The 15,403-nt window shown below is 50.1% G+C and overlaps 1 protein-coding gene across 2 annotated transcripts in view; it reads right to left on the reverse strand.

The window, feature by feature from the left end:
• The window catches only part of SPECC1 (sperm antigen with calponin homology and coiled-coil domains 1), a 102,733-nt gene that overhangs the window by 79,105 nt on the left and 8,225 nt on the right, over positions 1-15,403 (reverse strand). The window contains exons 2-3 of one of the 2 annotated variants that reach the window (XM_081890257.1): positions 13,513-13,621; positions 997-1,170 (exon numbers count right to left, since the gene is read on the reverse strand). In XM_081890257.1, coding sequence (XP_081746383.1) covers positions 997-1,146 — 150 coding nt within the window. In that variant the 5' untranslated portion in view covers positions 1,147-1,170; positions 13,513-13,621. Of the gene's footprint in view, positions 1-996; positions 1,171-13,512; positions 13,627-15,403 lie in introns of both variants that reach the window. The other variant, XM_081890256.1, reaches the window with a different exon arrangement.

Here is a 15,403-nt window from a genome sequence, read left to right on the forward strand (position 1 = left end):
TTTTTTTCTGTGGATATGCATACCCCTAAACATTTTGTGAATCTTTGTACTTTTGTCCATTTACTGTACTTATTTCCCCCCGATTTGAACTATAAAATGGGGATTTTCTTGAGTCAAAATGTGAGTACCCCTAAACATTTTTTTTAGAAAAAAGCACTGATGATAATAATAATAATGATGATACTGATAGAATAGGATGTCCCTATTTTCATTGGAGAAATATTGGAGGGTGTGTGGCCTTGATTTAGCAACCCTTTCTTTCTCCACATCCACTCATAGCCATCAAGGACTTGACCTCATTTGCCCCCATGACGGGGACACCTGGAAAACTTCAATCCCACCTGACAGACCACACGGCTCTCTTTGAAGCAGGAGATTTAAGCACCTCTTTTCAAAGAAAAGAAATAAAATGAAATAATAATAATAATAATGAACCAAAGTTTGCTCCTCCAGAGAACGATTTCACCAAACAGCCAGAGACGCAGGAGGGGAAATTAAAAAACAGGCTCTCAAGTTCTGCGGCTGCTGCAGCCACGGCATCAAACCGCTCCTTCCCTCCCCATTCCAGGCCATCGCCCTCCTTTCATCTCTTGGGCCAACTCACAAAAATGTGGGGTTTGCAGGCGCAGCTGGAAGACAGCCGCCTCTCTGGTAGCCAAGCCACTGACTGGCTGAAGGGAGAGAGACATCTGAAGGGCTTGACGTCTTTGGCAAGGCTTCTCCCGCAGCTCAGGGCTGGCTTGCCTTTTTTGTGGGGTGGTGGGAGGGAGAAGAAAGGAGAGCTGACTTCCTGACCTTTACGCTTCTGGAACCAGTCTCTGCGCAAAGCTCTGATGTCCCGTAACAACCTCCCCCTTTTGTTTCCAAGGAGCTTTGGTCGGCCAAAGCTCCGCGATTTGACGCTTCCTGCTGCCAGCACGGGATTTACGGCCGAGCGGAGGGTTTAGCAAGTGTCTAGACCTCAAGAGTGGAGCGGACGACCAGCCCGAAACCCACCTTGCTGAGCCGGGAGTCGAAGGCGAGGGAGGTGGATGACTTGGAGGTCTTCATGCCGATGGAGGCGGAGGGCAGAGGTTTCCCTCGCTCTGTCCCATGGCAGCCCTGCTTGGAGAGGGCCGTGCTCCACGGCCTGGTGGCCCCCTTCATCTTCCTTCCAGGTGGGGAGTCAGTCTGCAAAAAAAGGAAGAGGGGATGAGGAAAGGGAGGCAGGGGGAAAGCTCCTGCTAATGGTCCCAGTGCAGATTTGGAACAGCTTGGCACATGCTAATGTAGATGCATAGGGGGTATAGATTGCTGCATTGCAGGGGGGTGGGATGGATGACCACCAGGGTCCCTTCCAACGCTACAATTCTATGATTCAAAATACAGAAGTAACTGTGATTATCGGAGCAGATGTGCAAGACATTTTCTGCTGCACATCACCCAAAATAGGGACGGGAAAGGGTATGATTTTGAATATACTTTACACACACTAATTTAAATGTCTTTTTTTTAATTACTATTATAGTTTAGTTCTCCTTGTAAAAGGTTGGCGGCTTCTCGTGCCCACCTTTAAAGGCTGAAAACCTTTTTGTTGCATCAGGCTTATACAGGCAATTAAAAAAATCCTTCCACAATCATTGACCCTTTCATGGGTTTTATCGTATGGTTTTATGTTTTGTTGCTCTAAACTGTTTGGATTTTTAAAAAATGGCATAGCGGTATATAACTATTTTTAAATGAATAAATATATTCTTTAAGAAAACACTTTGAGGGTTTCTTTTTCTTGCTACATAGAAATTGTATAAAACAAATAAAATACAATGTATACTGTATAGGCCAAAGTTCTATATTAATGCATAATTCTTATATAAAATTTTGATTCATATATTTCTGTTTGGCTACAACCTGTATTTAGTTGCCTTATTCCCAAGGTCGAAATGGTACATATAAATGCATTTTATTTACTTATTTGTTGCAGGTAATACTCTACCTTCTCCTCCAGTGAGTACGTTGCTCCCTTCCCCAGTTTTATTCCCTCAACAACCCTGTGAGATAGGCTAGGCTGGAAGAGGCAGTGGCTGGCCCAAGTGAGTTTCATGGATGAGTGGCAATTCGAACCCTAGTCCAGCATGCTAACCATTGAACCACACAACCACAGAAGCAGTAGCTATTATTTGAATAGAAATACCTTCCAGTGCACCATCATGTGCCCACATGACCTTTGTGTATGATGTGCCTGTTCATTTCAGTTGCCTAGGTGCAATTTGAAGCCCGCCCACCCTGCAAAGCAGACATTTTGTCTCCAGGTAGAGTAGGACATGGGGACAGCCTGCTGAGCTCCTTTCTCCACCCCACTCCCCGGCAGAGGCAGAGAACATCTGGCGCAGGCTGATGCAGCATCTGGAAGAGATATTCCACATGTTCTCTGATCCCTCTCTCTTCACACAGAGAACATCACAGAAGGATCACAAGAGTGATTTTCAGCTGCCACAGTTTTAGAAGACCCCCCCCCCTCAACAATAGCCCCCCAAACTGGAGGGACAAGAGACCTTGAATTATCACTCAGGCACAAACTCTGCAGGCAAGAAGGTTGGTTTTGTTTATTTAGTGCTTTTGCATACCACCTTTTCTACTCTGAGGAGGTCAAGGTCATGTGTACGGTCTTCCCCTTCCTCATTTACTCCCCACAACCACAGTGCAAGGTAGGTTAGGGTGAAAAAAGGCTGTAAGTGGCCCATAAGCTTCGAGACTGAGTGTTGGGTCTCCCACGTATATGTTAACACTGTCGTGTAAAGTCCTAAATGACTGGGGTCCCCAACAGTCAAACAGTCTCCTTCCATGTCAGTCTGCCCGGGGGTTAAGATCAGCAGAAGAGACCCCCTTGGCATCACCCTCTGTGGTTTGAGGAGTGCTGGAGCATGGCACCAAGGCCTGGTTGAAGAGGAATGTTTTTGCCTGGTGCCTAATAGTATACAGTGATAACTCTGGTTGCGAACGGGATCTATTCCAGAGGCCCGTTCACAACATGAAAAGAACGCAACCCGATTTGCCACTTCTGCGCATGCGCGTGATGTCATTTTGCACGTCTGCGCATGCGCGAGCGGCAAAACCCGGAAGTAACCCTTTCTGGTACTTCTGGGTCGCCGCGGGACATAACCTGAAGGAACGTAACATGAAGCAGACGTAACATGAGGTATGACTGTACAATGAAGGCGCCATGTGAGCCTCCCTGGGGAGAGCATCCCACAAATGGGGAGCCACTTCAGAAAAGGCCCTTTTCTCGTGTTGCCACCCTCCCCACCTCTCATGAAGAAGGGCCTCAGAGGATGATTGCAGAGTCCGGGTCAGTTCATATGTTGAGAGGCGGTCCTTAAAAGTTCAACTTTCTGACAGTGAGAGTTGTTTGACAGTGGAACAGAAGGTGGTGAGCTCTCCTTCCTTGCGATTTTTAAAGTAGAGGTTGGGCAGACATCTGTCAAAGATTCTTTAGCTGCAATTCTTGTACTGCAGGGGCTCAGACTAGATGGCCAACTCTATGGTTCCATGAGAGTCATAATACGCTTTAAACTGGGATGCTTTTGCAACCTGCCCTGGAACCATTTGATTCAGGGAGAGGCCTCAAAGCACAAATAATAAACATATCGGCGACCCGCCTGCCACGTATGTCTGGGCACCAGGTGCCCATCAATCTGTCATGTCGCTAGTGCTTGTCGAGGAAGGAACACCCGCTTGTCTTTTATTAAAAAGCTGCCTTTCAATTCTCTCCCGCCCACTCGCCTGCCTTCAAAGGACTGGTGTTCTTGACATCCGGTACAAAAAAAAACAAAAACCATGGGTAAAGCAGAAACGGCTGGCTAAGATTAGTTGCCGTGGGGCCTCTGCTGGGAGACAACCCCTTAACCCTCTCCTGGTGCGATACTGTGATGCGTTTGTGTTGAAAGGGACAAAGTATCGGCTGATAAGGGTTAAGGATGGGCGTCATTATCCTCTGCAAATAATTCTGCCATATCTCTGCACAGAGCGTTTGACCAGCCAAATTCAATCACCCGTGAGGCAGATGCACAGAAATTTGTCCACACTCAGAGGAGGGTGCCCGTCGCACCCCTGCGAAGGGCTCACTGCCTTCCAGTGAGAAGGCACACCTGCGACAGATGCAGAGCAGGCTTCTCCAAAAGGTGCCAGGTGATTATTATTTTTAGCCCTCCTCAAAAAGCAAAGCAAAGTCCTATACGGCCTAGGACCCTCGTACCTATGGGACTGCCTCTCCTGGTATGTCCCACGGAGGACCTTACAGTCTTCAAACAAAAACATCTTGGAGGTCCCAGGCCACAGAGAGGTTAGGCTGGCATCGACCAGAGCCAGGGCTTTTTCGGCTGTGGCTCCGATCTGGTGGTACGCTCTGTCCCAAGAGACTAGGGCCCTGTGGGACTTGACATCTTTCCGCAGGGCCTGCAAGACAGAGCTGTTCCACCAGGCCTTTGGCCAAGGCACAGTCTGACCCCCCCCCCCTTTGGTAATCCTCACAGAACTCTAGCCCAATAGTTGCCATTAATTTGATTCTGAATTGATTTTAGAATGAATTGATTTTAGAATGCTGTGTTACTTTTATTGTTGTTAGCCGCTCTGAGCCCGGCTTCGGCTGGGGAGGGCGGGATATAAATAAAATTTTATTATTTATTTATTATTATTATTTTATCAGGCAGAAGAGCAAGATGTGCCTCGAAGCTTCGGGTGGTGGTCCAAACCGAAACCCCACAGTTCTTTGACTAAAGCAAAAAGATAGATGGGTCAAAGAAAGGCTCTGGAGGGGGGTGTTATGGGGAAGGGGGAGGTTGTCACATCTTCCCTACCGGGGGGTTACAGAAATCAGGAAACAGCAGCAAAGCCAAGATAGGACTAGGAGAGGTCGAAAGAGACTCCCTCGAAGCCCGTTGGAAACCGCAGCGTTTGAGAGATACCAACCTCTTTGCCTGACTCATCTCGGTCAGACGCAAGCCGGCTTGAGAGGTGGCAAATTTTCGACTGAATGGTTTTTCTGTAAGTTATTTGACGTCCCTGGATGAAAGTGTGATTATAAAGAATGGGGGGGGGATAATAATAATAATAATAATAAAGGGGGGAGAGAGAGAGCTGGCAAAGGAAGCCAATAGATGGGGAGGATGGTTGACGGAGATGAAGATTCGTGAAAGACATTGATGGGGAACCCAAGCAGGTGCCAGGGAGCCTGGTGGATTCCCTGCTCTCCGCACCCCCAGCCCGCAACACACACACCCGGTGCTATTTTTCTCACCATGAACACCTCCCTCGTTCTCTCAGAATGGCAATGGTGCCCCCGAGAGGTGCCAGAACTGAGTTCCTGTGAGTTCCCCCTGGGGGAAAACCCCCGTGTTGTTCAGTGAGCAAATCCAGCTTGGGGGGGGGGAGAATTTCACCAGCCTGGATCTCAGGGCTTCTGCCTCGCAGAAAAGGCCCTGTGATGCTACAATTTAAAAATGTTAACGAACTAGGCCACCGCAGGCATTTGACAGGTAATCGATATGCAATCAGCACTGCCGACACCCAGCAGGAAAATAGTTTCCTTAGCATGAGACAGAGAGAGATGGGAGAAGAATGGCTGGGGGTTTCTAATAGGGAAAGCTGAAGCCCATGAAGCACTCCCTGACTGGCTTCTTTGGGGCTTGGAAGAGCCAGGAAGAGCAGCGGCTGGGAGTTTGGCACACAGACTTTAGACCTGTGGGCTAGGAGCCTCAGGTAGATGGAGGGGAGGTGAACAAAACCCAAACAGAACTGCCTGGCAATCCTGTAAACACAGACTGGACTTCTCTGGAGAAAAGTGAAATACAGTGGTGCCCCGCAAGACGAACGCCTCGCAAGACGGAAAACCCGCTAGACGAAAGGGTTTTCCATTTTGGAGGCGCTTCGCAAAACGAATTTCCCTATGGGGTTGCTTCGCAAGACGAAAAAATATTGCGTCCCCCCCCCCGTGGTTTTTTCCCACTTTTTTCACCCTTTTCCTAATCCGCTAAACCGCTAAGCGGCTTATCAGCTTTTCCGCTGATAAGCCGCTTAACAGCTGATCGCTAGAAGCTGCTAGACAGCTGTAGCACTAATCCGCTAAGCTGTCAATGGGCTTGTTTCGCAAGACGAAAAAACCGCTAGACGAAGAGAATCGCGGAACGGATTCTTTTCGTCTAGCGAGGCACCACTGTATAGAGACAGTCCTATTGGCTCGGTTGGTAAAGCACGAGACTCTGAATCTCTGAGTTGTGGGCAAAAAGATTCCTGCATTGGGTTGGACTAGATGACCCTCGGGATCCCTTCCTACTCTGCAATTCTATGGTTCTACAAGAGCCACCGGGAATTGATAAATATTGTTATGAGTTTGGAGGGGGAGCAGGCTGTAGGCAAGATCCTTCTAACTCCTGGATCAAGCAAGTTTTTCGAATATAAGCCAGGCTAGCTTCCTGCGTTGAGGCGATCGCTTGGGTGATGGGCCATTAAGAGAGCCAAGGAAAGGGGCTCTGAGTGAGATGCAAAATGGGTGGGGCCCCTCCCCTTGCTAATTCAGGTTAATTAGAAGGACAAAGCCAGAGTTTGGTGTTGAGAGGCAGTGAAGCGACCAAGAAGTAAAGCTTCCTGAAGACACCCCAGTCTCCGTTGTGCCGCATTCCCAAAAGGAAACACAGGACCTCGGGCAAGCATCTGGAACCCCTGCAATCTCGCACAACAACAAGGCGTGCAACAAGGCCTATTTCCCAGTTATCCCAACGCATGTATGCGTCAATTCCCCCTGGAGCTCGATAGAAGGTGAAAGACAGCTAGAGGTCCAGAAAGGTAACAGAAGCTGCAGAGTGGAGTTGGGGGAGCATTGGCCCTCCAGGCGCTGCCAGAGTCCAACTCCCAGCAGACAGCATGGCTGAGGGTCAGGGATCACAGAATCACAGAGTGGTAGATTGTAGCCTGACTCGCTGCAATGCAGGACTCTCAGTTAAAGCATAACCTCTGCTTAAAAGCCTCCAAGGAAGGAGAGGCCACCACCTCCTGAGGGAGACCATTCCACTGTTGAACGGCTCTTGCTGTCGGAAAGTTCATCCTGATGTTGAGTCGCAATCTCCTTTCTTGCAACTTGGTTCAAGCCCTGCCCTCCAGAGCAGGAGAAAACAAGCTCGTTCCCTCTGCCATGTGACAGCCGTTGAGATATTTGAAGATCGCTATCATATCTCCTCTCAGTCTCTACTTTACCAAACTAAGCATACTCAGCTCCTTCAACCATTCCTCATCAGGCTTGGTTTCCAGACCCTTGATGGAATAGCAACATCCTAGAGGTCCCAGGCCTTAAGGAAGTTTGATTAGCTTCAACCAGAGCCAGGGCCTTTTCAGCACTGGCTTTGGCCTGGTGGAACACTCTGTCTCATGAGACCAGGGCCCTGTGGGATCTGACTTCTTTCCACAGGGCCTGTAAGACAGAGTTGTTCCGCCTGGCCTTTGAGTTGGAATCAATTTGATTCCCTCCCTCTCTTTCTTTCTTTTTTCCTTTCTCCTTCTGTGTTGGAACTCCTATTTGGGGACTTCCTTGGCTTTTTTCTGGCCCATGAAGGACGTCTAGATAGTTAGCCTTGGTGAAGACTTGACGTTTTCATCCCCAAAAAAGTTTTTGATTTGAGTTTCCACTGAAATGAGGCTGCTTTTTAATGTTTTTATGTTGTATTTTAATCTTGTTTTTTAAGCTGTATTACAATCAATTGTTTTTATATTTGGTGTTAGCCGCCCTGAGCCTGGTCTTGGCTGGGGAGAGCGGGGGATAGATAAAATTTATTATTATTATATTATTATCATCCTGGTCGCCGCCCTCTGCATACCTTCCAGCTTGTCAACATCCTTCTTAAACTGTGGCGCCCAGAACTGGACACAGGGCTCTAGGTGTGGTTTGACCAAGGCAGAATAGAATGGACCTATTACTTCCCTTGATCTGGATACTATATGAAGGGAAGATGGGAGCTGGGTTAGCCAGCCCTGGCCCAACAGTTACAAGAGTCTGCCTTTGTTAGCGCTCCAGTTTGCAATCTCATTGCAGCCTAACCCTGATGCCAGCCTTCTCCAGCTTTCTCCCCAGCCACACGCAGAAACCAGTGAGCTTCTGAACACCCCACCCCACTCTTGGAGAAATCCAGGAGGCCTTTTGCATCCATACAATCTACCCCCAGGGATGGAGGCAGTCTGCCTCTCTGAATACCAGTTGTTGGGCAGTTGCACATGGTTCTGTGTTGCCCCTGGATCCTCCTCGCAGGCTTCCCATTGGGGGCATCTGGCTGGCTGCTGTGAGAACAGGATCCTGCACTGGGCAGGCCCCCCTTGGGCCTGATCCTGCAGCAGCCAGGCTCTGCCCCCTCTTATCTCTCAGCTGGGTCTGAAACTTCACTCCACCCACCACCCTGGCTCTCTAGATTTCCTGGCAAACGGCAGCCTTGCATTCCATGAGGGACAGAAAGGAATTGTTGTGTGCTAAGATTCGTAGAGATGCATCAGCCAGAACTCACTGACACGTGGGGAGGAGGAGGAGGAGTGATGAAAAGCCGAGCTTTTGCAAGAAGCTCCCTCAGTTCAGTGAGCTTCTCTAGATTTACTGCTGTTTTTAAAAGTATACCTGCCATATATTTGCAGAATAACTCGCAAACCCCTGGGACTCAAGAGCGTGACACCCTGCGCAGGACAGAGTGATGAATGGGGCAACGTGGGCTTAAGTGGAACGGCTATGTCATTTTCGTTGGTTATTTAAGTGTATGAAAATTATTGTTTACGGTGCTAAAAGTAAATCCTTAGTTCTTTTCAGGCAGTATTTATCTCTATCCTACCTGCATATACCCCGCAGCCTTAAACAGGAAGCTGCCCTTTTACTGAGCCAAATCCGTTGGTCTACCTAGCAAGATTCTGGTCCTCATGGTTCTGAATTAAGGGGTGGTTTAATAGGAGAGTCTGCGAGCTGGATCCTTTTTTAAGTCTGGAGACTGAACCCGGACCCTGCAGCATGCAAAACAAGGACAGTCTCACAGAGTTATCTAGCTCAGCATTGTTCACCTTGCTCAGTGCTGCCTACACTGACTGGCAGCAGCTCTCCAGAATTTCAGACAGGGAGTCTCAACTAGCCTGACCTGGAGATGCCATCAGGGACTGAATGCAGAGAAAATGGTCTACTATGGAGCTACGGCTCTTTATCATACAAAGAACTCAAGGAGGGTCGCTGCATCCAAACGCTACCTCAGAACCAACCCATCAAAAATATATTCACAAAATCTACAGTTCACAGTCTAAAAAACTGAGTGAAACACACCCACCCACTCCACACATCTGTTGCATCTTCTACACGGCATAGGTTGATGCTGACAACTCAAAACACGTGTGTGTGTGGGGGGGAATAAATGCTTCTACCTGGTGCCAAAAGATAGTCCATGTCGCACCAGCGCAATCTCAAAGTGGCCAGGGAAGGATATTCCACAATTGGGGTGCCACCACTGAGAAGGCCCCGTCGTAAAACATGGTAGGCTGCACTACGTACCTGACCTCCCACCAACCTGGTTGGCGCTGCATACCTGAAGGAAGCAGGGTAGGGGTGAGGCTCCTGCTGGCACACTTGAACTGAACTGCCATTGCATCGCTCCTACCCATCTCCACCCTGGGATGCAGCAGCGACTCAGATGGCAGGAGGTCTGGCAAGCCTGCCCACAAGAGAACAATGCTCCACAAACCTACCCAAACACTTATCCCAGCAGCCGCTGCAACATCCCACGGCAATTACTTCTGGTTGGAGAACAGGACCACAAAGTTGGGAAGAGTGTGGATTACACAGAAGAGAGATATTTTTGGGTTTGCGTGCAGGGCTTGCCGATCAGAAGGTCGGCGGTTTGAATCCCCACGACGGGGTGAGCTCCTGTTGCTTAGTTCCAGCTCCTGCCAACCTAGCAGTTCGAAAGCACGTCAAAGTGCAAGTAGATAAATAGGCACAGCTCCAGCGGGAAGGTAAACGGCGTTTCTGTGCACTGCTCTGGTTCGCCAGCATTGGCTTAGTCATGCTGGCCCCATGACCCAGAAGCTGTATGCCGGCTTCCTCGGCCAATAAAGCGAGATGAGCGCCTCAACCCCAGAGTCGGCCACGACTGGACCTAACAGTCAGGGGTCCCTTTACCTTTTATTGGTTCAGGTGGGTTTGTGTTAAAATGAGAACCAAAGTGAGTTCTTCTCCCCCATCCCTACTCACTACACATATGAATAAAAAGTTAAAATGTTGAGGTTTGGTCTAAGGCCACCTGGTAACCTTTGTGGGTGAATACAGGATTTGAACCCAGGTTTCTACATAATCTTAATACATCACTAGGAAAAGGCCTCTCTCCTTCCTATTCCTTTTGCTTGGAATGGACTACTTCAGATGACAGAGGAATCTTCTCCAGTGGAGTCAGGATGACCATCTGTCAGGGATTCTTCAGCTGCGACTCCTGCCTTGCAGGAGGTTGGGCTAGATGACCCTTGCGGGTCCCTTCCAAATCTAATATTCTATTATTCTGCCAATCGATCTCGTCAGATGATCCCTAGAGCTCTAGGAGACACAGTCAGTGCTGAATACCAGTTGCTGGAAATCGCAAGTGGGCAGAGAGCTGCTCTTGTGCTGAGGTCCCATTTGGGACATCTGGTTGGCCACTGCGTTAGATGGGCCTGATCCAGCACCCAGGCTCTCTTCTGATGGTCTAATGTAATAGTAAAATGCATCCAAAAACCGAAGAATGCTGGAAGGGGCAAAACTATAAAACAAAGATGATTTGAGGAGTGGGTGGGGAGGTGAATAGCCCCTCCTCCTTTCACTCAGTGCAATAAGAGCACTGAAAGTGCCTGGGCTGGATCAGGCCAAAGGCCCCCCTATTCACAAGCATCCCGTTCCCCACAGTAGCCAAGCAGGCGAATTTGTGGAGTGCAACAGCCAGACGCGAAGTCACTGTATATTCTCTTACAGTGGCTGGCAATCTTGAGGACGCTGCCCTTACACATGGAGGTTCGTATTAGCTGCCATTAGCTGACAGGAGAGGGCAGGCATTGCTGCCCACACACTCGGCAAGGAATCTGTTCACGTGCTGTGACCCATTCAACAGCAAAGGGGAATTCCTGAAGATGTTGCTGGACTCTAAATCCCATCAGCCCCCAAGCCAGCCTGGCCAGTTCCCTGTCCTGCCTGCCTTCAGTTCTGCTGCTTTTGCAACACACACACCTTTTCTCACCTGCTGCCATTGGGAACGCAACATTGGGAACTGCTGGATGAGGCCAGTGGCCCACCTGGGCCAGCCTCCTGTTCCCACAATGGTCAAGCAGGTGCACATAGAATCCTAGAAGTGACCTGATCCCAGAATCATGGATTTGGAAGGGACCTTGAGAGTCATCTAGTCCAGCCCTCGAGGTGGGCTCGAACCACCCACCTTCTGGTTAACAGCCAGACGCACTGACCCACTGCACCCCATAGAAAGCTCACAAGCCAGCAGGACCTGGGCACCTGCTGCAGCTCTCCCCACCTGCGATTCCCAGGAAACTGATGTTCAGAAGGACTAACTACCTCCAGTCGTGGAGGCAGAACACAGCCACTGTGGCTAGGAGCCATCAACAGACTTCTCTTCCAATAATAATAATAATAATAATAATAATAATTTATACCCTGCCCTCCCCAGCCAAGACTGGGCTCAGGGCGGCTAACACCAGGTATAAAAACAATTGATAAAAATACAAGTTAAAAACAAGATTAAAATACATTAAAATAATGTGCCTCGTCCTCTTTTGAAGCCATCCAAATTGGTGGCTGCCACTGCCTCCTGCGGGAGCAAGGAGAACACGAGACCCTTGAATTGATGGTCGTGGACGAGATGAGCTCCCAACTCTCGTTGGCCTTCGCCCAGCATGAGGATGGATCTGGGGGTGATGGGCTCCGCCTTCCCCCCAAAAAGGAACCCTGGGAACTAGTCATTTTGCAGACTATGGAGGATGGGGCTGTAGTTCAGTGGCAGAGCACCTGCTTTGCATGCAGAAGGTTGCTGGTTCAATCCCCGACGGCGTCTCCGGGTAGGGCTGGGGGAGAGACTCCCTGCCTGAAACCCTGGAGAGATGCTGCTGCCAGTCAGTGTCGGCAATACTGAACAAGATGGGCCAACGTTCTGCCTCAGTGTAAAGCACCTCCCTGTGCGTTTGTATTTCGAATCAGGCCCTCAATTCAGAACCACAAGGACTTTGTGCTTTGCTTTTATTTGGTCTGGCTCTGCATGAGGCAGATTCCTATGCTCTCATTTAAGCCAGCTCTTCACCACAAGGCCTGGAATCTCATTTTATTTTTAGGGGAAGGGCTGTAGGTCACGGGGAGAGTCTGCATGGTCCAATTCCAGGGTCAGGATAGTCCCTTCTTCTGAAACCCTGGAGCGCCGCTGCCAGCCAGTGCTGGCAATACTGAGCTTGATGGACCAGTGGTCTGACTCAGCAGAAGGCAGCTTCCCATGTTCAGACCAGGCTATGTTTATTCATGCAGCTCAATGTCATCTGCTGCAGACAGAATCTCTGCCATCCCAGAGACAGGTTTTCCTACCCCCCCATCTCCCTCCTCCCTCTCTGGCCCTTTCTATGGGGTTCAAACCTGGAACCTTCTTCCTGCAGGGCACCTGCTACATCTCCTGAAATGAGCTAAAACTGCTGCCACCTGTCTTTTCTCAGCATTCCAGGCAATCCGTAGCAGAGCAGCCCCGGAGAACGCTCCTGGGTTGCTGTTGCTAAGCAAACTCCAGGGGAGGGAGAAGCCAAACTCAGGTGGAGCCTCCAGGTGCAGAGAGAGTGTACCCCCAGATGCTAGAGTAAAATAAGGAGAGGAAGAGGGGAGACGTGCTGCATTTGTGCCCCCGGGCTTCCTAGGAGCGCCAGCCCGGCTCTGTTGGAGAGGCAAAAGCCAGGCTGAGAGGGTCTGATCCAGAGATGCTTTTGCACGAAGCCGAGAGACGCTCAGCCCGTCTCTGTCGCTAAGGAAACTCCGCAGAGGTGGGGAGGGGGGAGCAACTGACAGCAACCACAGCAGGTCCTTTAATCCGGCTAAGCACACATGCATGCACAGGAGCCTCTGCTAGATTCAGGGAGGCAAAATAATATTATTTTTTTTGCAAAGTGTGTCAGCTTCTTCAAGGGAAAAGGGAAGCCACGTTCCACGTCTTCTGAGGTTTTTCTCTCTCTCTCTGCAATCCAGCGGAAGGGCGCGGGAAGGTCTCGGAAAAAGCAGAAGCCGAGAAGCCTTTTTCCGGCAGGGTGCTGGCTCAAAAGGCTGGGGAGGGGGGAGAACGTACAGTCCATTTCCCCACCCCACCCCACCCCTGTTGCCCCATAGGGGGCTATTTCTAAAGCATCCCGGAATCCCCACCAGCTGGCAAAACACATGGGGCGGGGGGAGAGACAGAGAAAGAGGGAGAGATGCATCTCTCCATCCCTGCCGATAAATAACATTTAAAAAATGCGGAGAGGGGGACTCACTTGTGCCGTGGGATCGCGCTCTTTGCTGCATCAACAGGAGTGCCGTCCGCCTCCAGCCTTGCCTGAGCAGCATCTGCACACCAGACTCAGAATGCAGAACTCTGTGGAGCTTCTCTGGTTGGAAAACCACATTGCAATGAAGGAGAGAGAGAGCGAGAGAGAGAGAGAGAGCGGCTGCTTGAGAAATGATTCACAGACGGAAGCTTACGAGGGTGGTGGTTCCATTTCTTCCCCCTCCCTTTCTTTTTTTTGGCATTCAGTACGCACATACACACACAGGCAGAGGGCAGCTCACTAGCGGGCTGCGAGGAAGGGGGGGGACCAGCCAGGGAGCCTACCTGGACCAGAGGAGTTTCGGGGAGGGGGGGGTTGATTTCTGCAAAGTGGAAGGGATGGACTTCTGCATGCAGCACAAAATTAAACTTGCTCCAGTAGGAGGCAGGAATGGCCACCAACTGGGATGGCTTTAAAAGAGGCAAATTTGTGGCTAGGCTGTGCCTCCATAGTGAAGGCAGCAATGCTTTGGAATACCTGCTGCTGGAAACTGCAGGAAGGGAGAGTTGCTCTTGTGTTCGAATCCTGCTTGCGGGTTTCCCATGGGCATCTGGGTGGCTGCTGGGAGAACAGGATGCTGGACTGGCTGGGCCACTGCCCTGACCCAGCAGGCTCTTGTTACGGTCTTAGGTCCCAGATTCAAAGGACTCTTCTCTGTCCAACACCCTCGAGGGCCACTGGTGGTCCCAGCAAGACAAAGGCAGAGCCAGAAGGATAATTGTTATAACCCAGTGCAGAGGGCAGGCGCTTGGGTTTCCTGTAAGCGTTGCTCTGTGTCTCACACATGCAGCAGTGGTGACTCAGATGAACATGGCAACGGATTCCCTTTGCAAAGGGGGGGGGGGTGGCTTGCATGCAAAGGGTGCCAAGTTTGATCCCAGGCAGGGCTGGGGAAAAGATTCTGCAAAGCTTTCTATTCTTATGATAGAGACACATGCAATGACAAATGTATTGGAGAGGCAGAGAGCAAATGGAGGTCCCCTCGCTCTTTTCTAATGCTAGAGATCCAGGTTGGCCATTGGATTCAGGACTGACCAGCAGGAAGTGCTTCTGCACGCAAGGGTGGGATTAACCTGTGGAACTCATTGCCACAGGATGTCAAAATCGTAGAGGACAGGCCTAGCCAAAGGATACCTAGACTTGATAGCTTCATAGAGGCTCTGCGTGCAGGAGAATTTTTTTCTTCTGCGTAGGAACGCAAAAGCACAGGAGCGGGTTGCTGACCTCATTGTCCGGCGCTCAGATCCCGATTAACGTGTGCGACGGGCAAGATCAAGGCCAACTGCCCGAAGGCTGGCAGAGGTGCTTCTACAAAGCCAGGACCCTGTGGGGCCCCTTTTCCTAGCCCTGCCTGGCAATTACACTTGCAGGCTTCTGCATCAAAGCAGGTGCTCAGCTACTGAGCTGTCCCAAGATCCTAGTCCTCATGATTCTGAACGAAGGCAGATAAGGCACTCTGCCTCTGAGCTTACACGCCTTCCTTGGCTGTATTTAATTCTGACCCTAAATAAGACTCCAGACTCAAAAAAAGGACATCTTATCTCCCTCTCACCACTGCGTCCCCGAGAGCAGCTGGTTCCATCTATCATGCCAGGCTGTTTGCGCTCTCTTGAATTATTAAAAAAAATTGCCAGCTTCCATGCTAAAAAAGACAGCAAGGGACCTGTGTGGAGAGGGCTTAACTTCAGACAGCTGTGCCCAATTATGTGGCGGACAGCTATAAACAGCCCAGCCGATTCCTCCCTAGCCAGCTTCCCCAAGGCTGGCTTAGCAAGAGGCGCCACCATACCCTCTCTTGGACCAAGGGAGAGGCTGCGAAGAACCAAGGCGCTTCCGT

The sequence above is a fragment of the Podarcis melisellensis genome (genome assembly GCF_964234715.1).
Source record: "Podarcis melisellensis genome assembly, chromosome: 15".
NCBI classification, from domain to species: Eukaryota; Metazoa; Chordata; class Lepidosauria; order Squamata; family Lacertidae; genus Podarcis; species Podarcis melisellensis.